A 26,107-nucleotide genomic window follows, 5' to 3' on the forward strand; every position below is an offset into this window, starting at 1 on the left:
CAGAATCAAAGTCTTCAGTTAAAACAAGGAGTGCAACTAGTAGACTGAAAGGCCAAAGGTAAAGTGTTCTCTATTTACAACTACATAGCAATTATTTTAATAGCAAGTATTATTATTCCCAATGTGTTGCTATTATTTTGGGATAATGATTTATAGAATCATTAAAGGGTGTAGAATATGTATTATAAAGGATTATAAAAGGAATTTCGTTTCGAATTATTTTCAGATGATCATAAGATTTATGTAGTCAGCACTAACACTCTACATCAAATGTTGCCTCAAAATTGAAATCTAGAGGTCAATATTAACTGAGTAACTGCTAGTGTAAAACTGAAATATACGTCCTATAATTTTGTACAAAAAAAAAAAAAAAAAACCTAAATTATTATGAGACTGTTTTTTCTTAATCTGAAACGAAAGAAAACGTTAAAGAAAATATCCTACTGGATCAGTTTGAATTAACATTTCTGGGTGACTCAGATCTTAAAGTGGGGCCGCGGTGGCTCAGTGGTAGAGGGTTCACCTCTGGTGCTTGGGGTCCCGGGTTCGATCCCAGCACCCGCCAAGTGAACTTTGTGGTGGACAAACACCGTGTGCGTAGGTTTTCTCGGGGTTCTCCCGTTTCCTCCCACTTTCTTCATTCCACCATTTCATTCATCACTCATCATCACCGTCTCCTTTAGCCTGACCGGCATAACCGTGGGACGTAAAACTTAAAGATTTCATTTCAGATCTTAAAGTTTTCATGTTTACAGGAAGAACGTTATAAGTTTACAAACGTCTTCACAAGTTAATGTTATAACATTATTTTGTCTTTACACATTAATCCTCCGCTTTGCAGAGGAAAACTTGGAGTTTTTTTTTTTTTTTTTAAACTTCACTTGTAGCCTCTCTTTCATTTGAGTTAAATTTGAACTTTTCATGTTTACAGGAAGTATCCTACAAGTTTCCTATCGTTTTATTAAATGACCTAGTTACATACAGTTATTTTTTTTATTTTTGCACTTAAATTTCCTCCATAGAGAGGGAAATTTAGAGTTTTAGGACTTTCCCCTTTCCTTGTGCCACAGAATCTACATTTGTGCCAATTTTCAAGTTTACATATCTACAGGAAGTACACTATAGGTTTCGTTTTTTAATCATCCCCTTTCCCTTATTTCTCCCCATTTAAGGGGAAAAGTTATAGTTTTCAGATCTTTTATCTATAACAACAGAAAATATTCTATATATGGGTTTTCATTCAGATTATCTCAGTGACGTACCTATACAGGGTTTCCAAGTTTGAGAATCCTGCGGTACTTCTTCAACACTTTTTATAGAGGTAGTTGGTGAGTACTTCAAATTATATGCCCGTAGCAGAACTCCCTCTATAAAAATTGTTGCGTGAGTACCGCAGGATTCTGAAACATGGATTTTTGCGCAGCGCACTTATTAGTTCCTAAATGAAGTCTTGACCCGACTACGATAGGTCCCATAATATTGGAGCTATTCTCCGTATCTGGAACAAGGAAGAATTGCCACAAGAATGGAAAGAATCAATCATTGTTCCAATTCACGAGAAAGGCGAAAAAACTGACTGTAATAATTATCGAGGTATTTCTCTTGTCAACATCCTATAAAATCTTTTCAAATACTCTATTAGCAAGACTGACCCCATACGCAGATGAAATTATTGGAGATTATCAGTGCGGATTTAGACGAAACCGATCAACTATCGACCAAATATTTACCATTCGCCAAATACTCGAAAAAAAGTGAGAATACAATACCCCGGTACATCAACTATTTATTGATTTTAGAAAGGCGTACGATTCGGTTATGAGAGAAACATTATACAACGTTCTTACAGAACTGGGAATACCGAGAAAGCTAATTAGATTAATTAAGATATGTTTAATTGAATCCCAAAGTAAAGTCCGGGTAGGATTTTTTTTTTTTTTTTTTTTTGTCCACGAGGTTTCACGTCGAAAATGGCCTGAAACAAGGAGATGCGTTGTCGCCATTATTATTTAATTTCGTTCTGGAATACGCTATAAGAAAAATCAAAGATAGCAACCAAGGTCTAGAGTTGAACGGTATTCACCAGGTAATTGTATATGCTGATGATGTAAATTTAATGGGGGATGATAGGAGAACAATAGAAAGAAATGCTGAGAAAACTAAATACATGGAAGTGCGTCGGGGTCGGGACCGTAATACAGCAAATTGTGGATGCGTTAAAATTTTAAATAGTACTTTTGATAAAGTGGATACTTTCAAATATCTAGGATCAATATTAACAGATGAAAATCATATTCACGAAGAAATTAAATGTCGACTAAAAGCAGGGAATTCGTGTTACTATTCGGTTCAAAATTTCTTGTCGTTGCGAATTCTGTCGAGAAATTTGAAGCTTAAAATATATAAAACGATAATCACGCCTGTTGTTCTGTATGATTGCGAAACATGGCCACTTACTCTGAGGGAAGAACATAGACTGAAAGTATTTGAGAACAAGATCCTGAGACGAATATTCGGACCCAAGAGGAACGGGAATGGAGAATGGCGGAAACTTCATAACGAGGAACTACATAATTTATATGGTTTACCCAACATTGTTAGGGTCGTCAAGTCTAGGAGGCTTAGGTGGGCGGGTCATGTAGCTAGAATGGAATAAAGTAGAAACGCTTTCAAAGTCTTGACTGGAAGACCAATCGGAAAACGACCATTAGGAAGACCTAGGCGCAGATGGGAAGACAATATTAAGATGGATCTCGCAGAGATTGGAATACAAATTAGAAACTGGATGCAGTTAGCTAAGGATAGAAGTCAGTGGAGAGCTTTTGTGAACGCGGCATTGAACCTCCGGCTTCCATAGGCCAAGAGTTAGTTAGTTAGTTAGTTAGTTATAGTATGTAGCTTACGCGTTTTGAATCGTGTGACGTAACTACATAATAAATTTGCCTGTGCGCCCTATTTCCTTCCTTGGAAGGGGAAATTTCAGTTACATTTCACAAAAATGTTTTCTACAGTAAAAGATTCGAAATTAAAATGCTATTTGTTGGTCATATATAAAATAAAATTACGAAAGTTTACAACTGGAAATCAATGCTGTCATCCATTTCGAACATTTTAAAAGAACATAGTTTCTAATGTATTGAAATTTCATTTCTTATGGATAGTTTGAAACGTTGTAAATAGTTGTAAAGCGCCTGGAGAAAATTCCATTAAAATCGTCCTACAATAGGGAAGCCGTGTTAGACATGGAGTTAGTAGACGCATGTGGTGGCATTGGAAAAGTCCAGGTCTCCTGAGCATAGTGGTGATGTCAGAAACCGGACCCCAGCCATGAGGCTCCAAAAAAAATGGGGTCCCGAAGTTTTGGGCACGGGTTCTTTTTAAACGCCTATTAAACATGGAATTGTACGTGGGTGGTGAAGTTGGAAAGGTTCGGGTCGTCTGGGCACAGTGGTAATGTCAGAAATTGGGCCCTTGTCTCAAAGACCCAAAAATGGTGTCCCAAAATTTTGAGTCGGCTTCATTCTATTTTTCTTTTAAGCATGGAGTTATTGGATACAGATTGTGGTGTTGGAAAGTTCCGTGACCTGAGGCCCCAGAAATGAGATCCCAAAAGTTTGGGTTCGGGTCTCTTTTATTTGCCTATTTAACATGGTGTTGTACTAGGATGTTGGCGTTTGAAAGGTCGGGGTCGATTAATAAAAGCGGTAATGTCAGAAATTGGGCCCTGGCCTCGAAGCCTCAGAAATGAGGTTCCGAAATGTTGGGCTCGAGTCCATTCTACTTCTCGTTTAAGCATGGAGTTGTTGCATGCAGATGGTGACGTTGGAAAGATCCGGTTCCCCTCAGCACAGTGGTGTTCAGGAACCGGGCCCATACCATGAGGTCGCAAAAATGGGGCCCCGATGTTTTGGGCATGCCCCTTCTATATGCCTATTAAATATGAATTGTTGGACGAAGGTGATGGCGTTGAAAGGCTCGGGTCGTCTGAGCATTGCAGTAATATCAGAAATCGGGGCCTGGATTCAAGGTCCCGGAAGTGAGGTCCTGAAATATTGCTTTCGGGTCTCTTATATTCGGCTATTAAATAATGTGTTTTTGGACGCAAGTGGTGGCGTTGGAAAGGTCTTGGTCCCTTGAGGAGTGCAGTGATGTCAGAAATCAGGTCCGGGTCCCTATGTTTGGTTGTGTTGTAAACCTTTGCAAAGGCTGAATCTCAATACTTGATTGCGAGAAATAAAACCATGAATTCAGCTATTAATATGGTTTTATCTTGCACAATCAGGTATTGAGATCAAGCTAGACAAGCTTTACGACACAAATAAAAAAAATGGGTACCCGGAATCAATTTCCCATCAACGTTGTATTCAAGGGACGAAGACTAACTCCGAAGACTAACTAACTCCAATGCTACTAACTCCGTCCAACAACTTCATGTTTAATAATTGAATAGAAGGGACCAAAGGCAAAAGCTTCAGGACCCTATTTCTGGGGCCTCGAGTGCCTGATTCTATTTCTGAATAACCGATGTGCTAAAGGGACAACCGCCACCACCCGCATCCAAAAACTCTATGTTTAATAGTCGAATAGAAGGAACCCGAGCACAAAACCTGGCCATTTCTGGGTCCTCCGGGCCTGGGTTCGATTTCTGACATTACTGCTATGCTCAGAGAAACAGGATAATTCCAACGCTACCGCCTGCACCCATCAACTAAATGTCTAACACGGTTTCCCTGGAGTAGAAGAATTGACTCCATGCTCCTTCCACAACTGTTCTGCAAATGGATTTTTATACAACCAAAAGTAGTTTTGTCAAGTTAAACAGAAAGTACAAAACAAGTATCCTGAAAGCAGCTCTTATTTGCAAAAGAATACATAATGATCGTTTTTGGCTGTTGCAATGGTCTGTCCAAGAAGCTTGATAAAAATTTAGCATAACAACAAAAGCTGCTTCTCTTACATGTAAAAAGGAAAAAAAGAACTACGGTAAGGTGAGTGTAGATGGGCGCCGAATTCTACTTCGCCGAAATATCTAGCTACTGCTCTGTATACAGCTTCGACTGTAATTGAACATTCTTCAGTTCAAGATAGGATTCAAGTTTTTATGTAAGAAGCGGAGTAAATTTATCTTCAACATTGGGGGGGGGGGGGGACGGATAAGACCGTTCCTATAACTTTTTCTTTCTTTTTTTTTAAGTCATGTTCAAAATATTTATGAAGTTGAAGAAAAATACTGTGGAGGATCATGAGGGCAGAATTATCTTCAACATTGGGAGGCAGGCAGATTTGAGTCTTATTCTAGGGGGACATCAATTTCATCTCAATTTCCTTTGTGGCTATTGGACACAAACCATCACATTTCTCCCCCCAAACAACACGTTTCAAATGGGGACAGTTCCCATAGTTCCAAGATTGGAGAGGACATACCCCCTCATCCCCCAGGAATTTGTACTAGTGTGTGTAAGTAATGAAATGAAAACGATGTTCGATTTTGAATTAATAATTGATTATGATTTTTTATAATTATCTTAACGCCTAAGTAGCAACGTAGCGAATTGCATAAAATTTAATTAATAAAAATGGATGTTTGCGAGAACTACTAGAAGTTGAATTTTATTGTCACAATCCAAAGTAGATCCACGATTTTTCCGCGAAAATATAGTAATATATGAAACAGCAATTATAGAGTAAAGCAGAACAGCAATATGTTAACTTTTTCGGATATGGCAATAATCCTTACGGATATACATTATGATGTGTCAACTAATCAAATGATGTGTACAATCCGCGGCAAAAAACCTGCAACATGAGCATATAAGTTTATTGTAAAATGACGAAGTCTTTTTGCTCCAAAATAAGTGTGCAGGGGAGGAATCCGAGGTTTATCCTGGCGTGATTCGTTCCACTTAGAAGTTAGGTTCATTCCCTGTGCTGTTAGGCGTAGTTTCACAATAAACTTACATCCTCATGTTGCAGGTTTTTTGCCGCGGATTGTACCAATTACAGAGATTGACAGTTCATAAGTTGCTTATTAGTGTAGTTAATCTGATTCTTCATCTAACAAACTACATATGCTATATTAATATATAGTTTCCAATACTCTGACTCTTACATGAAATTACTTATCTTACTATGTAGGCCTATATTAAATGGTCACCAGAATTAATTCATTTCCATTTCACAAAGACACAGCAGTAATAATGTTGTTCCCATATTTCCTGCTTAGACATGGGATTTGGAAAGAAGCAAAGTAAAGCTAAATTTTTAAAAAAAGAAGACGAACAAGAGAGAGAGAGAGAGAGAGAAATGGAAAGATGTTGATTTTTAATAAATATCAGTCTTTAAAAAATAAATAAGTAAATAAAATCGGTAATTTAACTTCTCACAATCTTTTACTTCAGGCTAATGGAGACGGATACGTAGGGAATTGGTTGATTTTATGGAAGAATTGATGGAAAATAATGTTGAAGCAAACAGAAGGAACGTGAGAAAGTCCATACACTTTTTTAACCCAGAAACTCACATGGCATGAAATAGAACCAGAAATATCTGATATCAGAGGCGAGGGCTCTACAGTGATCCGTCGTGCTTCTAGTTATAGGATATAGTTATTAACTACCTTTGACTGGGTTTTTACTTTGATTAAAATCCGTATTCTAAGGTGGGATGGGGTGTTATAATTTATGCGAATAATTGAGTATCTTGCAAGCAAGTCAATTAGAAATATGAAACTTAGTATATAAATTTCTCATTAAAAATAAGTTCACGTGTTCTAGTGTTTTCGAAAATTTTCATTTTAAGGGCTGAAAGGGAGATTTTTTCTGAGAATGAGAACCAAATGAAAACAACCATTAATTAACATGGTACTTAAACAACCAAAAGTACCAATAATTTTTTCCCTAGGTATTTGGAAATTTGCAGACACAGTCATTGACGTCCCTGCTGGTAGTAAGAAACAGGACGGGAGATGGGGTTGGAACTGAATAATAGATGATTCAATATGGCGTCACCACTACAGTGATGCAGCAAGCAGGAAAAGCCTGGAGTTACTCGATTTTGAAGTGTGAAAGTGTGGAAGTGTGAAACCGGTTGATATTCATCGAACAATGAGGACACCTGTCTGTTACAGCTGCAAAATATGTGACTGGTGCAAGAAGTTCACAGAAAGTACGATTTTGTTGACTGATGCTCTCTGTCCGGGTCAGGTTCATCGAGTTGTGACAGAGGACTACATAGACGCAACAGATCGGCTTATTCAGGAAAACTGGCTGAAATGGCCTTCGTACTGAATATGAGCTTCAGTTCAGTACAACATATAGTACAAGATGAACTCCGTTACAGAAAAGTGTCCGCCAGGTGGGTTTCTCGACAGCTGAAGCAAGAACTGAAAGATCGTCGGGTTGCCACATGTCAAGAGCTGCTGAGGCGTTTTGAAGAGGAAATGAGAATTTTCTGGTTCTCCTTGTCACCGAGGATAAAAGTTGCGTACACTATTTTCAACAGAGACGAAGTGTGGAAGTGAAAAACTGTGACATTCTTCTTTACCGAAACCAAACAAGTTCCACAGCCACCTCTCTGCAGGGAAGGTCATGCTGACTTTATTCTGGGAAAGAATGGTTTTATTCTGGAACATTACATGCCGCCACAATGATTAGTGACACTTACACTGACCTTCTCAAGAACAATTTGAAGCCAGTCATAAGCATAAAGCGAAGGGAATTGCTGAGTGCAGGTTTTTTGCATCAACATGATAACCCTCGTCCTCACTCTGCTCGTGAAACCACGAAAATCATCGACGACTTACACTTCAAATGCTTCGTACATCTGCAATACTCGCGAGATTTAGCACCCTCAGATTTCCACACCTTTGGTCTATTAAAGGAGCATCTTGGAGGCAGAAGTTCAAGTCTGATGAAGATATTCAATGGGTGGTACAGGAGTGTACAGCTTCAATCAAAAGATTTTTTCTCACGTGATATCTAAACACTTCCCATCCAATGCTATAAGTACATTGAAATGGGAGGGAACTGTGTAGAAGAATAATGCACAAGGAAATATTATCCTTAAAGCAAAATAGCGGGAGGAATAATTGCGTTTTTCATTTGATTCTCTAACACGAATGTAATGTAAGAGTGACGACCAACTTTTCCTAGGCTGCTGCACCGAGTTTGATGGTTTTTGGTACACGAGTGGACCACACTCTATCCTAATTTTTTTATAACATTATCGGAACGAAGAATGAGAAGAATTGAAGAGTGGGGTGGGAGGAATTAACAAGTATAAATAGTCGAAAACGACCGACATTAGTGTCTCATTCACAGTTTTCTGGTCACTTTAAGATAAGTAGTGACAGTCCAGAGGCTGTTTATGTTCAAGTTCAGCTCTTATGGATTTACAGGAGTAAAGGGATGGGGTGAGAAGGGATGGTTCTAGTAATATTTATCATTACACTTTCATTGAAATGAGTGGGGAGAAAGAAGGCTCAAATGTTCCCCACAAACCTATTCTTCCCATGAGAAAAAGGACTTTTCAGCTAGTATTACATAATAATACAAATAATATTAATGCTGATACTAAATATTTAGTGTTAGTATTAAATTCCATAGCACATGAAATTAATAGAATTGACTTAGAAATTTCTTATTAGGGCTTCAGACGTAAATCATTCTACGAACTCTTTTCTTCATTAACAAATTTCTCAACAATTATCAAGAGGAATGTAGTTTAAGAATTATTTTATCACCAGTATATCGTGTGTGAATATACTTGCTGCCACAAACTGCACTGAGAAAAACAGTACTTAAGAACGTAGATTACATGTGTAAATTCTGTAGTTTTTGGACTTAACTTACAGGAAACGTATAACTGAAAAGGTAGCCTATATTTTATACATATTTTTCGTGTAGGTGTTCCGAATAAACGTATTTTCCATACAAACGAAAGAACTGTATATAGACGATCAGGATCTCACATACAAATGGACATATGTAACATATAGCTGACGTATGTAACATACGTATAAGTATGTAATATACGGAAGACTGTTAGATGTCAGACATCCTGCAACGGGATAATGCAACATCTAAGAGGGAAAAGGGGAAATACGTATGTAACGTATGCTGCGTACTGATTTCTGTAGTAAACCCAAGTATTCCGTATATTTGTACAATATACCACTGTTCGGACAACGGATTTTTCTCAGTGTGGAACAAGAATGTCAAATTATTTGGGTTCCATTGGAACGGGTCGCTAAGTTTATGATCCGTGATCCAGAGGCAGTCAGATGCATGCAAAGCAGATCCGGTGATCTAGACAGACTCATGACTCGGAGTGACTCGATCTAACTCGGGCAGATCCGGATAGATCCATAATCAGGAGTGACTTGTGCTGACATGGAGTGATCCAGTGACCCGGCACGATCCATAGACTATGAAATATCGTCATACACAACAAGTGTGAGGCTGCTAATGTAATGCTAATGAAACACGATTCTCTCCTCTCTTTTTGTCTTCTCTCTGCTCTCTATATCTATAATATGATTTCTGGCTTGTTGTTTGCGCCCATCTTTGTGTGTGTCAAAGCATTTCACTGAAAGACAACTGCAAGGTTTATGATAGTACAACCACGGAAACTTAAGCTAAATATTTTTCATGTGAGGGAACATTAAAGTTTAATTGAACGAATCTTTGAAACTTGTTTAGAATATAGTGTACAATTCGCCGCTGAATCCAAGCAGTGTTTTCTTAAATATTTTTGTAAAGGTTATATTCAAGAACCACTGCATTACTTTTCAGTGTGGGAAGACGAATAAAAATGAAACTATATTTCAATATTCTAAGACAAATATCTTGATGAAAAATGTCACACCTAAAATCAAACAACTGAATGTTAGAGCTCGAGTAGTGAGCATTATTAAGAGGCCTTATCATTGTGAAATAAAATTATCGCTAATTTTACAATAAGTATGCGATATCTTCAAATAGGTGATAGATAATCAAAATGTGGAACAAGATCGCCCTAGACAATATTATTTTGCATAACATACCATTATCACAAGTCATCTAGTGGCTTTCCGTTTGCAGCCATTTAGAAACGCGAAAGTAAATGCTGATTTTCTAAATGGCTGGAAAATGAGAGCAGATAAGTGAGTCATGATAACGGTATCTCATGTTAAATAATATTGTCTACGGAGCTTTTGTTCCACTTTTCCATTATCTTTTATCTATTTGAAGATATCACATAATTATTGTAAAATTAGAGGTATTTTAATTTCGCAATGATAAGGCCTCTTAATGAATTATAAAATTCTGCAGTAATGCTTCAAAGCTGATATTTCGGTTGGTTTTACCTCACTGCGTCTGTTTAAGTCACCAGATTAGACCGAGTCTGAGAAGCAAGACAGAGATCCTGATGATTCCGGACAAAAGTATCCCGTTCGTCATTGGTATGTATGAAGGTAATTCTAATGAAAGGCAACAAGAGCTCATGGACGTTTTGTTCTACAGGAAAGCATGCTTATGCGTAGTAGTTGTGCATTGGTACATATTATTTTTCAACATAATCGACGTTCACCTCCAGCCATTCATTCCAACATGCACCAAGATACCAGGATCAGCAAAGAGAAACTCCTGTTTGTGTTACACTTTACTACCATCGCATTACTCAACAAGTTGGTGATGTATTTCTGCTGTCAAGGTATCCTTTACACACTAAAATCTGATCGGACTTGGCACACTCAAGTTTAACCATGTTCCCGTGAACGCAAACGCCTTCAAGCTGGTATTGTGAGAGTCTCGTGTAATTTACTCCATCTAACGGCCTTGTGACGAAACAGTAGTCAGCTGCTGAGGACTGGCAGGAAATTCGAACAACATAACATGCGTAAGAGTTCTTGTTACCTTACTTTTTGAATTTTTCATACAATTAGTTTTTAAATTATCTCTCACTATTTCTAAGAAAGTATTTTCTATTTCAGTTTATGACAAAAGCAAGATGATCATCTTGATGCTATTTATGAGCTTCGGTTTCCCTCTGATGTCCAATGGCCACTCTTTCGAGAAGCAGGAGTCACAAGTGGTGTTTGAATGGAAACAGCTGGATTACGAATTTCCATCAGATGAGGAACGTCAAGCAGCTTTAGATAGTGGTGACTTTATACCAGAAGATAATCTTATTATGGGAATGAAAGTGTACAAAGATCGAGCCTTTCTTACAGTTCCACGTTGGAGGGAAGGAGTTCCTGCAACACTTAATACCATTCAGCTCTCAAGTAAGGCATCTTGAAATTAATTGTTATTGAATAGTGATAAGAAAAGGTTTTAGTTCAATGGCGACGTGAGTGATTTTTTTTTGTTTATATTCTACATGCTACCAAAGATTGTTTAGTATTGTGTCAGATTCGAAGATCCCTAAAAGAGTTATAGGTATGGAAATAGAGTTGTAAGAGCCACAGTGAGATATATGAGTTGTATGCACTTTTCTGTTGTGTACGTAAGGATTCAGGAAACAAATAAATGACCTATCTGAAGCCAGAACGAACTTTTTTTTCGTGCTGTGCGAAATTAGCGCTTATGGAAACAGTGACAACTTGACGCATATTGAAAAATGGGCATCCCGTAACTCTTACATCAATTTCTACACTTTGTTGTGGCATAAGGTACGGTGAGAAATACGTGAAACTCAAATGGTTTCATGGTTAAATTCAGAAATCAGTGAAAGTGTAGTTAGTTCAGTCTTGCTTCAGACAACTGTAATGGTACTCAAAGATAAATATTTCTGATGTAATTGACAATTGGAATATTAATCATACGTACAAGTAGCACATTTTTTGACTAAACAAATTGGCGTAGTCATGCTACGAACATGTGCAATATGACCATAGCATAAGAGATTTACGCGACACGCCTGGTCGGTTTCCCGCAACGGGAAACGAATTCAAGCATTCTTCTATGAAGAATCCATTTATAGACTAATAGACTAATTATTTCATAAATTTACTGCGAGTATGTGGCAAAAGTAGTTCGGTCCTCTATGACAAGAAGAGAAGAGAGTATGGTGATCGTGAAAAAAAAATCGATATTTCAACGGACTTATACGTTTCATGGTCTCTACACGCCAAGAAACGGATTTCTAGATCTCTGTTCATCCATTCGTTCAGATATCCGTCATGTTAATATGTTCACTATCCTAAAGACCATACTGGCCAACGTATCGAGACCAAATTATAAGCGTATATTATCTCAAAAACGGCTTAGGCGATTTTGTTCATATTATATAAATAAAAATTTCATCAATAACCTGAAAATATGGAATAACCTGGAAATATCATTGACTCATTTGTCCTGAAAAGATCTAGAAAGGATAGGTATCTTAGGCTGATTTCCTTTCGAACCATTTTCTAGAAAACCCAGTTGATTTTTTTTATATTTCATAATAAAATGTTTCAATTATAACGTGATATATGAAATAACTATTTTTCCTTTCAAAAAATCCAGAAAAGATAGCTAATATTGAGGACTAGTTTTTTGGAAGATGATTTTCTCAAACACTGATCAGGCGATTTTCATATTTCATAAATAAAAGATGTATTAATACAGTTGTTCCCAACCTTTTCTGATTGACGGCACACTATACTGAACACCTACGGCATCTTGACATACTTGTTTGATTTTTTATAATAGTAATGTAAATTATAGCAATGTAAATCTATAGGTTTCTATAAAATAGTGATTCGATTTGTAGTACTGAGTATTGCTGGTCCCGCAGGAGGAGTTAACTGGGATGTTTGTTTCAAACTTTACTTGAACTACCTTCATGATTTTTAAATATTAAATAATTTCAGGACACTCCCTATGAGACTTCACGACACACCGGTTTGGAACCGTGCATTAATAACCTGTCAATATGGCATAATAAATTTGTTGTTTAAAAATATCCAATGAATAGTTTACTCTTGGGGTGACTTTCTGAGGTGTTTGGTTAACCAAAACTCCTTTATATATTTATCCTGTCCATGTGTCCGTCTGCCCGCCCGGAAGAAAGAAAATTTCAAATGCTACTGGATCATTATTGCCAAATTTGATTAGAATATAGAAAGTCAAACGTTACGAATCGAGTCCGTTTTTGAAACCGACAGTGAATTCTAATTTCAGCGTATCCTAAGATTCAGCATTGTTTGATGGCCTCTTCCCTATTTAGAAGTGGATTTTTCTAAAACGCTGAAAAAGTTTTCCCTTATTTTTTAATGAAATGCTTACATATTGAATTTCTTACGTCTAATTTAAGCAAATTCTCACATTGTGTTTTTTCTGAATAAAGAATCGAAAATTTGAATATTATTAAAGGTATTCCCTGTACACTTTTAGAAGAGGAAAGACTGTTTTTTGGCAGCATGCTGAACAATCATAATACTTGAAACTCGCCAGGCTTTTGTAAGGCGAGACTATTACTTATTCTCATATGAGACCTGAGTTCTCATGTATCTGTGTCGATTGTTTTTTAGTATGATTTATACTAAGAGAGGTTCCTCAATTGTGAGCAAAAAGTTAATATTTGCTTTCATTCAGTTGACGTCTGATGGTGTTTTTTTTTTTTTTTTCAACTTTTACGTCTTTCTTATAATGGAAACCTGAGTCTCTCGCTATGTAAGGTAGAGATATTATTCATAAAGCCAAAAGACAATCTGTTCTCTTCTTCCTCTCGCATTAGTGGATCCTCTTTTTGGTATGTCATCCATATTTCTATTTCCTTTAAAGTAGTTAACCCATTCTTGCAAGAAGACCTTAATTTTGTAAATATATTTTGGATCTACTGTAATTAGTCAGTTGGGTCCTTTACAATGAGTAACAAGAAGCACTGCCTAATAACAATTTACATTTTTCTCACTCACATGTTGCCAAGTCCATTGCCCATTTTAAAGTCTAAACAGCACCAGTGTTCAACATGTAGGTCAAACAAATACTACTCAGAAAAAAGACTTTAACATTTTGACGCATTTGAGATATGGTGCTATTATCCTTTCTTTAAAAAATAACATATATCTTTTGTGGAAATATACTTTTATTCATTTGGTGATGGGGAGGCCTTCCATTTGACGATTGTTTTGACCATCCTCATCCAATTCCAGAACACATTCAAGATCACCGTGTTAAAATCTTACACGAAAATCTTGTCAAAACTGTCATAAAAAGACTCCCTAAATGATATATGGTTCATGGGAAGCGATTTCATTGCTGCAACCCGCTAAATTATTTTCTCTATATCTTTCCCGAAAGCCTTGCTGTATGATAGATTAGACCCTACTCAGAAGTTGGAAATTATTCAGATTCAAAGAGATCTCATAGCTAAAAGCATTATCGAAACCTACCGCATTGTCCAATTCGGTACTATAAGTGGCTGAAATTACAGGAAATAGTTTAGGAGCTATGTTAGAAAAATATTTGGACATTTCACTTATTCTGCGTTAAGTAAGTTCGCCAAAGATAGAGACATCCCATTATGGGCAGCTTTACTAGTGGAAGGTAGATTATTTTGTATTGGAAAGTTCAAGCAATATTTTAGATGATATGAAAGATATATTTTCTAAAAGAAGACTGAAGACAAAGAGATGGAAGAGAAAAGGAGAAGTTAAGAGACAGTAGTCCACTCAAGTTATGAACCAAGTTTTCGATTTGGGTAGAGAAGAAAGCTTGGTCAGTCTCCTTTCTTCATATTTGTAACGAAAACAATAAGATTTTGTATGCTGGGCATGTAACCGCAAATAAACTGAAATCTAAAAGTAGAGAAGACTTTAAAGAAGGTGCGCATCTAAAAAGGAATAATGAAAATTTAAATAAGTAGATTGCGGTGGAATTCTATAACAGAGACGATAGTATTCATAAGCAATATCAGATGTGCGAGAGTTAGAAGATGGAGTTATGCTGGTTGAAGCATGAAAATGTTTTTGTCAGATCTCCCAAAGATGTTCAGCATTGATGAAGAAATACTTTGGATGTGTCCAATGAGTATATTGCTAGATTCCACAATCTGCTGCTAAAGACTATTTAAAAAGAGGTGGGATACAAAGATTACCAGAGTAAAATTTTTATATTATTATGGAATTGGTAAGAACATAGTGAAGATGTAATGATTATGGATTAAGATGTCAAAATTCTAGTATGAAAGAATAATATGCTTATGTAAGTTTACAATGGAGTAGGCCTAGTAATACATTAAGAAAAAGAAAGTTATTTCATTTCCTTTTGTGCGTCTTAGTCTTTTAAGAAAGATAAGCAGAAAAGTGTATTTGGACAACAATAATTTGTTTGTCTCCTCATTAGTTGAGAATTGGAGTATTCCTCAAGTAATTTACCTTAGAGTTTCAAGATACCAAAAAAAACTTTTGAGAATGTTAAACACATTGAATGACTAATTTTATTTGCTATCATCATTAACTGTAATAACACTGGAAGAATGGAAAAGAACTCGATCATTTGTAAGATATTGGGTATAGATGTGCTCAAGAAGCATATTTTTCTCGTAAATATTAAGAATGGCGGTTTCATTCGTAAGTTTGCTGCTTCTTCGTTGTTTTCAATACAGTGTAATTGCATTTCTCAACACATAAGGTTCAGTTTCTAGTTCTTGTTTCAAAACAACGAAGTTTTACAAATTGTTGTATCATGTTCAACACACATAGCACATGTTCAGCACAAGGGATTCAAATCCAATTACCAAAAACAAAGTTTGTATGCGCTGTTTAAATACATGGAAAAGTTAACAGTTTCTTACATTATAAGAGCTATTTACAATATTTGAACATAAATCATTTAAGCACTGAAAAGAATTTGAGCTAGAGATCTTAAATATCAAATATGTCAGAAATGACCAAAATTGGCCTTCAATCCCTTGTGCACCGAACGGCCCATTTGACACCGTCATTTCCAGAAGAAAGAAGAGATCGTAGAGTAAACACTGAGTACTGTAAAACGGTAATAATGCTAGTATATTACGCACATTACATGAGATTCCTTGAGAAATGTAGTCGATTATTGAAAACGAAATTAAATTTTTCAGCTTTATATTCCATGATTATGCCCTATAAGCTAAAGGAGATGGTGACGATGAAAATTAATGAATTGGTGGAATGAAGAGAGAGGGAGGGAACAGGAGAACCCTTAAGAAACCAAAGCTACCACATTATGTTTTGTTCACCACGAGGCCTACGCGGACCTGGGATCAAACCAGGGAGCCCATGAACCAGAGGTGAACACTCTACTACTGTGCCACTACGAATTCCTAGCCAACTACTGAGCCTCCTTAAAAAAAACAGGATATCGAACTATATATATAGTACAAAGTATAGTATAATAATATACATACATACGTAATTTTCATGTGATATATAAAACATATGTGAGTTGGGGCTCATATCCTAATTGATAACCAACAATGGAACATTTTTGAAGAAAATAATAAATTTTAATATACCATAAAACCTTATTGAGGTACCTCAAAACTTTACGAAATTATCGTATTACTGTATTATCTATTTGTTTGCTATAAATAACGCCGATGTGTGCAATAGTTTATGGAAGCAATATTTCTCTGAATAATACCTCAATAAACTGTATTACTAACACCATACTTTGCTTTCACAGCCACTGAAAAATCACCAAAATTACGACCCTTCCCATCTTTGTCTTCGAACAAGATTAATGATTGTTCAGCCATCCAAAATGCGGCGCGAACTGAAGTAGATTCTCATGGAAGACTTTGGGTTTTGGATTCAGGACGCACTAATGTTCTATCTGATAATCTACAACTGAATTGTCACCCGAAACTAATAATCATTGATTTAAACACAGACGAAGTTGTAAGAATACACCAATTTGCAGAATACGTTGCGTCACATGAAAAAGGTTGGCTAACTTATGTATCTCTTGAAGATCGTGGTGATCCAGAAGACATATACGCATATATTTCTGATACTTGGGAGAGCCGATTGATTGTATACAGCTATAAAGAAGATGAGTCATGGCCTGTTGAAGACAAATCTTTATTCTTTGATCCCAATTCAATGCCAATTGTAATTGAAGGACAAGAATGGACGGTACCTGTGAACATTGTCAACAGTGCAGTTTCACCTGATTTCAAAACATTGTATTATTGTCCTCTATCTAGTTATGACCTGTTTTCTGTTCCCACTGAGATATTAAAGTCTCCAGACTCGGCAAAAGATATTTCTTCAGCTGTAACCAAAGTTGGTCGAATGCTATCTCCAACTGACGCAATTCATATGTGTAAAGATGGAACACTTCTACTCGGACTTCTTACAGGAAACGGAGTGGCTCAATGGGATATTTCGAAACCCTTAGCCCCTGATAATATTGATGTAATTTGTAAGGACGACGAAAAGTTGGTATTTCAATCTGATTTTGCAGAAGATGAAGATGGAAACGTCTGGGTTGTGACCAATCGACTCCTCTCATTTTTAATGGAGACAATGGATTTCTCGAATGTGAATATTCGTTTGATAAAGCTTTTGCATTCCTAATTTAACAATAGAATTTATAATTGATGTTCAACTTAAGAAATAAATGTTTAAATTGGAAATTAATTTTGTACTTATTTTTTTAACAATTCCTTTCAATTAGATATTAATACAAGATAATCATATGAATAAAGACTTAGTAAATATCTCCATCTCTTATAACTGTTGTATGACTTTCAGAACAAAAAGTACCAGTTTTAAGTCAAGATTGTGCAAGTCAGGAGATACTCAAACATTTTTTTTTAAAATTTGAATTAATTAATATTTTAAAGTAATATAAACATTGATATTTAAGTTGTTAGGTAAGGAATAAGGTACCATAAGAATTTTTTTAAAAGCAATAAAACATGTTATTACATATTGTTACATTAGAATTCAGCGTAACACGAGACATGCAGTTAATATTAAAAGTATAGTAGTAATGGTAATAATAATTAATAATAACAACTATCAGACAATGTTTATTATAATATTAAACTTATTTTTTGTGTTACTGGCTCTCGTAACTTAAGACTGACCATATCATACCATACTTGAGAGTGGTTCTCTGTAACTTTATTCAGAAAGACAAAAATAAATATAGAGAGCAGCTATGCCAAGATGTAGTTAAATTAAAATCATGTATTAATACAGAAAAAAATAAACAAGATTATATTGTTATAAATACGAATTACTACAGAGAATGTCTTAGAAAAGTGCATTCCTAGCAAACAAAAAAGAAGGGGGGGAATCCAATACATTAAACTACATTATTATTATTATTTTAGACTATCCTCATCAGATATAACCATAACCATAATGATTTAATGGTTTGAGAGGCATATCCTTTTCAACTGACTTCTTTATTTTTTAAAAAATAAAATATCATACTTGACTTTGAAGTTAGAATATAAAATTAAAATGTGAGTTTTGATTTATTGAAATCATGAACCTACTTTCGAAACCATCATTCTAGAGCTTTGCCAAGACGAGGTTGCACGCAAGAATTTTTTTCGGAGTAGGGGTGGGGTCCAAAATATTCGATTTGACACATAAGCTTAATGAACAAGTACTTTGTATTACTACGCTATTATTACCATCACCATTAATAATAATAATATTTAATAATAATAATAATAATAATAATAATAATAATAATAATAATAATAATAATAATAATAATAATAATAATAATAATAATAATAATGACATAGTCTTAGGAATTTTCTAAAACTGTCAGAAAAGCGAACACGAAAATCTTCCTGAGTTTTTTAACTTCCGAGCGTAAAGAGTCTTGTGATCTTGAAAAAAGAAATAATAAATATATGTTTTTCATTAACACATAACATGACACGTATTTCTCCAAAAAGTAGTTTTTGAGTTCTGTCTGCCTGTTCGTATCTATGTACGGAGGCTCACAGGCTGCATCACTTGACGTATGAATACTAAATTTTAAAATGCTATTATATATATTTATCATTATTACTTATTATAGACTACTATCCTCTTTACAATAGGTATTATAATCAAGTTTAACGTTGTTCTTCCAGTAAAGTTACAATGAAACAGGTAATAAAAACAAATGAGGAAAACTATACAGCAAAAACTGAACTAATTTCATATTATTACATTACATAATAAAAACAAACAAATTTTCTCGTTTTAAGTACACAGTATGTAAATAGAGTGCAATCCGTAGCTATCCCTATTTATTATGTCACATTTATTTATTTCCACTGCATTTAAGATTATCCAAGTTAGAGGTGGAGTGATTTCGAATTTAACTTCTACACGGAATTTCTGTGGAAGGGTGGAGTACTCAACAATTAAATTGAGCACTACTGTAGTTATTGAGTTTGTATTCCATAAATTTTTCATTAATAAGTCTCACAAAATTTTGAAAAGGGTGCTTTACTGTTGTGTCACGATTTTCTCGAAAATGGCTCCAATAATTTGATTTCTTTGATATTTTGTAAATAAATATTTTATTAACCCTAGAGCGCAACATAATGCATTCCTTTTTAAAGAACCCAAAAATGGTATTCTGTTTATAAACTGATTTATTTTACTAAGTTTCCGAAAATGCTTATTATAGTTTTGTTCATACTTAATTAAAAATTTCAGTATTACTGAAGGAGACGATGAAATGAATGGTAGAAATATACAATGTAACGTATATCTCTTGAGCTTGCTTCAAGCCAGCAAATATACATAGTTTTTACGGTCACCAGCCTAATAGCCTTAGTACGGTAGTCGTGACACTTAGCTTTAGAGAAGAATGAATTATATTATGGGTTGCTAATGAAACTTTTGTTTGTGAAATTTGAATGTAATAGCGCTAAAGTGTTTTAGATAAAGTGTTCTTAATTTTCATTTTCCAGTAAATCGTCCTTAAATTTTGGTGTTATAGGAAAATTCGACTTCCTAAATTGTAAGTTTGTTAATAAGACATTTATTTATGAAATATGAAGAAAATCTTCTAAGCATATCGTGAGAAAATTTGCGAAAAGTATGCTACTCATTCCAAAGAATAAACTACCCTCCATAATTTTCTTCAGAGAAATTATTAATATCACATTATTGGATTATTAGTTAAATATATTAATTACTGTAACAAAAGTTTTCTTTACATATAGTAAGTTTGAGTGATTCCGGACAGTCGCTGAATCCGGACATTCTCAGCTTATGATAATACTATTATTCGCATATGTAATGTGGAGACTTATTGTGCTGCCTATTTGAAGCACCGTATCTTCCTACAGTTCAGTACTGAGTAAGGAGTGTAAAGAGTGTTATACGTAGTTTCGACGGTGGGGAAAAAAAGTGAAAACAGGAAAGTTCATGCACGTTTTTTTTTTTTTTTTTTCACCTGATGCAACTTTTCAGTGGAACATGCTAAGGTTTTACACAGAAGTGATTATCAGCAAATGGTTACGTAAGACATATGTATATCGAAGCGAAGACCCTACTTTACTCGTTGCATATTGGAAGAATTCGATCGCTTAGCGAGTGCCTGCTCAACGCGTGCACAAGTTTCCAGTGCTCAAAACGGGCGAACCCGGACGTTTAGAGAAGAGTGAATTCTGACAGTTTATTACGTTAAGCTGAATGAGGACAATGTGATTAATGAACTAAGAGGATTCAGAACATTCTCTCCTCTCTCGCTTTTCACGTTTATGAGTGTAAAATAGTACGTGAGGTCTATTGCTTATATCTAGCGTCTATTCATTTTTGCCATAAAACAACTCCGATGAATCACCAGAAAAAGCTATAAAATTATCTTAGGATCTACAAACACAACTAAATTACAAATCACAAGGTGCTCAAAAATTCTACACTACTGAATGGCTACATCATCTGGTATATTCCCATTTGATCCGCAACAAGTTCGGGAACATGAATTTGTTTTGTCGAATGAACATGATCCGCCAGTAGCTGGAAACAATTCCTCTTCTGTGTCATCAGACTCATCCTCAAACACGTCTCAATCGCCTTCAGTCCTCAGTTAAACAGTTCATATCTTTTCCTGCAATTGCTTTTTCCAAACCCACATCCCAAAGGCCAGGTGTTGCTAAAAGATTGAGTGTCAGGAATTTCAGTTTGTTTCAAAGTGTCTCCTCAAACACAATCGAAGGTAAGGATGAAAGCAACTGTGGATTTTGTGGGAAGAATTATTATGCACCATCATCAAGCAAATACGGTTTCTGGGTGTCCTGTACTGTGTGTCAGACCTGGTTTCATGAAAGATGTGTGGGAGGTGACAAGGAGCTGTATTTTATCTGTGGACGATGTCTGAATTATGACTAGTGCTTCACGAAACTGGCAGACGCCATTAACGCATAAATAAATAAATGCTAGTCTCAGTGCACACATATTATACATTTTACTAATAATCTAGTTGTTGTTAGCAAAAAAAAAGTACAATGTAGTTCTAATGGAAACAAATGTGATTACTATGTTTAATGATTAAACGCTATAGCGATAGTTACACTACTGTGCATTTAGCTTACAATTTCAACAGTAATTAGTATAGAAATTGATATGTCAGTAATTTGTTTGTATTTATCATGTATTTGTATTTATATTCTGTACTTATCATGTTAGAATGTTAGTGTAGCAAGATAGTAAGCTACAAGTAAATTATACCTGTGCAAAGTTCAGTGTCTGGAATCGCCAACCTACTGTCCGGATTCAGCCTTCCAAATTTGCAAATCAAAGATTTTGTCAACTTTCAGAAAATTATTTTTTATTTTTGAACATGCTATTCCAGGAAAACAATTTCAGTTGTATATGCATACCAACATATCATTAAATAATATGAAGAAGTATTGGATATTTTCGTTTAGCGGGGTAAAAGAAAGAAACATCAGAATTGTCCGGATTCACCCAAACTTACCCTATATATATATATATATATATTAATAGTACCGTTAATATATATATGGTACTTGATCAGCTTTATTTTATTAATACTGTGGAATATTTCCAAAGCTATAATGAGCAATATATCAATTAAATATTGATTTATCAAGTAGACAAAAAATCGTGAGAATCACTTTCGAGAAAATAGAAATTTTAGACATAAATACATTGAGGCAAATGAACAGACGAGTAGAGATGAACACGACACAAGAGTTAACGTTGTATCGTCTCGAAGAGTGTCATCAAAGTGATGAGTGATGTCTCGTCTCGAAAAATGTATTTGTTTCTATTGGAAGAGCTTCCTCTAGTTTCAAATCTTCTTAAAGGGCATGGTGGCTCAGTGATAGAGCTCTTATCTCTGGTGTGTGGAGTCCCTGGTTTGATCCTAGTTAATTTGTGGTGGACAACGTGTCCGTGGATCTTCTCGGGATACTCCCGTTTCCTCCTACAATCTCATTCCACCAATCCTCCCACCATCATTCACTAGCCTTAATCATCTGTCTTCCTTAACCCAAAAGGTATAACCGTGGGATTAAACTGAAAGATTTCGTAAATATATATTTTTTTCAAATCCCGCCTGTAAAGTTCTGTCTCTTCCTGTCACACGAGCAACCCGACGCAAGAATATCCTAAAACAACTTTTTCGGCATATGTTGAGTATGAAACATGTCAATCTGTTGAAATATCGAAACCTACTTTCTTCACGATCACAAAACTTCCCTTATCGCCTCTTAAAAGTAAATAGAGTAAAAACTTATAATGTTATTCAATATTTTATTTTTTTCACACAAGTTGATAGTAAATCATTTTTACGCTGATGTAGTGAGCATTTGATACAACATAAGTAATTTGAGTAGAGATATAACTTTTTTCTGTTTTAAGGTTCATCAATCTTGAGTGTTAGTAGTCACATTTTTCACAGATTAAAACTAGGAATCATTGGTAATTTACAGAGTTATTAGAATTTTGTAATGTAGGTAGTTAGAATTGCATAATATCCACTATTTTAATTTTAAAAAAAGAAATGAAAACTGATTTAGGGTCAGTTCAAAAATTTTGTGACCTCCCGAACCAAAAACTAATTATTGGCCAAGATGTATTTTTTGGACCATTCCTAAAACTCTCGGTCAAAATTGCAACCTTTTGATCTATTTTTCGGATCATTCCTAAAATTCAAATTTATGTAGATGAGATTCTTCTACTTTCAAAAAGTTCAGCAAATTCGATCCCAATTTAAGCAACTTCCGGAACTTTCCAGAAAACTGCTCTGGTACCATTAGATGTGCTTTAATATTGTCTCTTGGAAAAATTCCTAAGAACTGCGTTTGTATCTTTTACCGTTCTTTTAAAACCGAGTAAAGTAACCGAGTGGCCATATACTCTAATGTTAAATTCAACATGCGATAATTTTTGAATGCATTGACTCAGCTTGATAACTGAGGTATCTTTTTCTTCAGTACAAAAAGCTACGTTGGATAGTGATGTCAATTTTCTGTACAGCTCTGGGAGGTTTTCTGTGGAAAATGGAAATGGCTCTTTATCAATATTACTAACTGAAATATCCGTTTTTCTTATGGGGAGGATAAAGTTTATGCAATATATCATATTTAAAAGTAAATAAATTAGCGAAATAAATGAATAAATAAGGAAGTCAACGCGTTCGGCTTTGCCCCTGTCAATATGAGTGAAATAAATAAATAAATAAATAAATAAATAAATAAAGAATAGCAACGTCTTACGGTGCTCGTGTCACTTCCCATAATAGCTGGCATATCTGTTCCTGCCTAAACCTGGACTTAAATGTCATCGGAGGGTCACCAATCACCTTAACGATCCCGAAAACTATGGAAATGAAATGAAATCTTTGAGTTTAACGTCTCACTATTATGCCCGTTAGACTAAGGAGGACGGGGGATTAAGGCAAGTGAATGATCATGGAAGATTTGGTGAAATGAAAATATGGGAGGAAGCGGAAGTACTCCGAAAAACCCACGGTTACAATATTGTCCATAACAAATTTACTTGGCCGGGGATCGAATGAGGGACCCCAGGCACCAGAAGAAACTGCGACTCACTGAGCCACCACTGAAAACTTTGGTTTCGTCACTAATCCTGTAGGTAATTTATTCATCCCTTTTCCCAATGACGAAGAGGCTATACTTGGTCTTAATCCGCGCGGCGTAGGTAGTGTCAATATTCATATTAGCGATCCAGAAAACTATGAATTAGACATTAATGTCCGTCACCCGTTTTGTTTATTATTTTCTTTTATCCATATATTTTCACCTCCGTAAATTCTCTACAAACCGAAAATTGAAAAATGACTTCGTATGTGTTTAGATCTAGTAAAAATCTATCTGTGCACAAAATTTAGTGGCTTTAGGTAGGTTCTTCTTACACGAAAATGTGACAAAAGACAGACATATACATATTTATTTTGTTATCATTAAAATTATTACTATTATTGTTATTATTAATAATTTATGTACCATGTAAGATATATATGAAGCATTAAGCAACGGATTGTATTTATTCCTGTTTGATTTCTCTTAACTGTGACGTGCGTATATACATATAATCGCACTAGTTTGTTTTATTTTTCTCATATATTTTCTTTTTAAATATTTCTATTCCTTAGGCACGGATAAATCTCCGAAGTTACGACCTTTTCCATCATTAGCTTCGAACAAAATAAATGACTGTTCAGCGATTCAGAATGTGGTTCGAACTGAAGTGGATTCGTATGGAAGACTCTGGGTCCTTGATTCTGGACGAACAAATATTCTTTCTGCAAACCCACAACTACATTGTCACCCAAGGATTATTATCTTTGATTTAAACACAGACGAAATAGTGAGGCAGCATGAATTCTCAGAACATATAGCTTCACATGACAGAGCCTGGCTTACATACGTTGCTCTAGATGATAGGGGAGACCCTGAAGATGTTTATGCGTATATCTCAGACCCTAAAGAAGGCCGTTTAGTAGTTTATAGCTACAAGGATAATAAATCTTGGACTGTTCAGGATGATTCGCTACTCTTTGATCCAAGCTCACTACCGATCAAAATAGCAGGACAGGAATTTAATGTACCTGTGAATGTTGTAAGTACCGCAGTGTCTCCAGACTTCAACACATTTTATTATTGTCCACTTTCTAGTTATACTTTGTTTTCAGTTCCTACAGAAGTATTAAGATCTCCAGATACTGCAAAGGATATTTCTGCATCAGTGACGGAAGTTGGTCGAATGTTGTCTCCAACTGATGCCATTCATATATGTAAAGATGGAATTATGCTGTTTGGACTCCTTACAGAGAGCGCTGTTGCCCAATGGGAAATTTCAAACCCTTTAATACCCGAGAATGTTGAAATTATCTCCCAAGACGAAGAAATGTTAAATTTTCAATCAGATTTCTCTGAAGATGATGATGGAAATATATGGTTTGTAACTAACAGACTTATTAAATTTTTTGGTAAAACAATGGACTTTTCAGATGTCAATTTCCGGCTTTTGAAATTAGTGCATTCTTAAAGTATTTCATTCATAAAATGTCTCTGTTATATATGAGGTTTCAAATTAAAAATAAATAGGTAATATACTTTCTTTTGACCAGTTGTGTTATTTGCAATGTTTCTATCCTTCCTCTATACAGATATTCAGTAGTTGAATTGAATGCGTTTAGTATGTTCAAAAGGCTTGCCTTGATGTTGGACTACCATATCGTAGTCTTCCTGAAATAACTGTCCAAGTACTCAACAAAAAACAATCTAGGACATTTTTTTTAAAAAAAATTAGTAAATTCTTCTTTTTTAAAGAAGTATTATTTGTGATACCACTTTGTTATGTCATATAACTATTCTGTATTACTACTTCAGTTTCATGAAAGTTCAGTTCAGTAATTATTCTGTATTACTATGTCAGTTTCAGTTCTGGAAAGGGGAGTGATTTATTGTTGAATGTAAGCCTTACGTAGAGCCACTCATTGGTTCTGATACTTTCTCCCTCGGTTATCTATACAATTAATTAAATTTATTATAGTTTTACTTCCAACACGTATACCGAAGAAAACAAGTTAATGCCAGGGCCGGCGCGAGGGGGTCGAGCCGTGCCACCGCCCAGGGCAGCAAAAAAAAAAAGACTTCACTCACATTCAGGAAAATACTCACTCAGGAAATT

The 26,107-nt window shown here is 35.3% G+C and overlaps 1 protein-coding gene across 2 annotated transcripts; it reads left to right on the forward strand.

The window, feature by feature from the left end:
• On the forward strand, positions 1-25,518 carry LOC145664517 (protein yellow-like). Of its 2 annotated transcripts, XM_081731253.1 has the most exons (3): positions 1-58; positions 10,973-11,266; positions 24,567-25,518. In XM_081731253.1, the coding sequence occupies exons 2-3, from the start codon at positions 10,990-10,992 to the stop codon at positions 25,460-25,462; spliced, it is 1,173 nt and encodes a 390-aa protein (XP_081587379.1). In that variant the 5' UTR covers positions 1-58; positions 10,973-10,989; the 3' UTR covers positions 25,463-25,518. The 2 variants fall into 2 exon arrangements, with proteins under 2 accessions (XP_081587379.1, XP_081587380.1); XM_081731254.1 differs by lacking the exon at positions 1-58 and having other exon boundaries at positions 10,915-11,266.
• The last annotated feature ends 589 nt before the right edge of the window (positions 25,519-26,107 follow it).

This window comes from Thermobia domestica, chromosome 11 (genome assembly GCF_964235325.1).
Source record: "Thermobia domestica chromosome 11, izTheDome1.hap1.1, whole genome shotgun sequence".
NCBI classification, from domain to species: Eukaryota; Metazoa; Arthropoda; class Insecta; order Zygentoma; family Lepismatidae; genus Thermobia; species Thermobia domestica.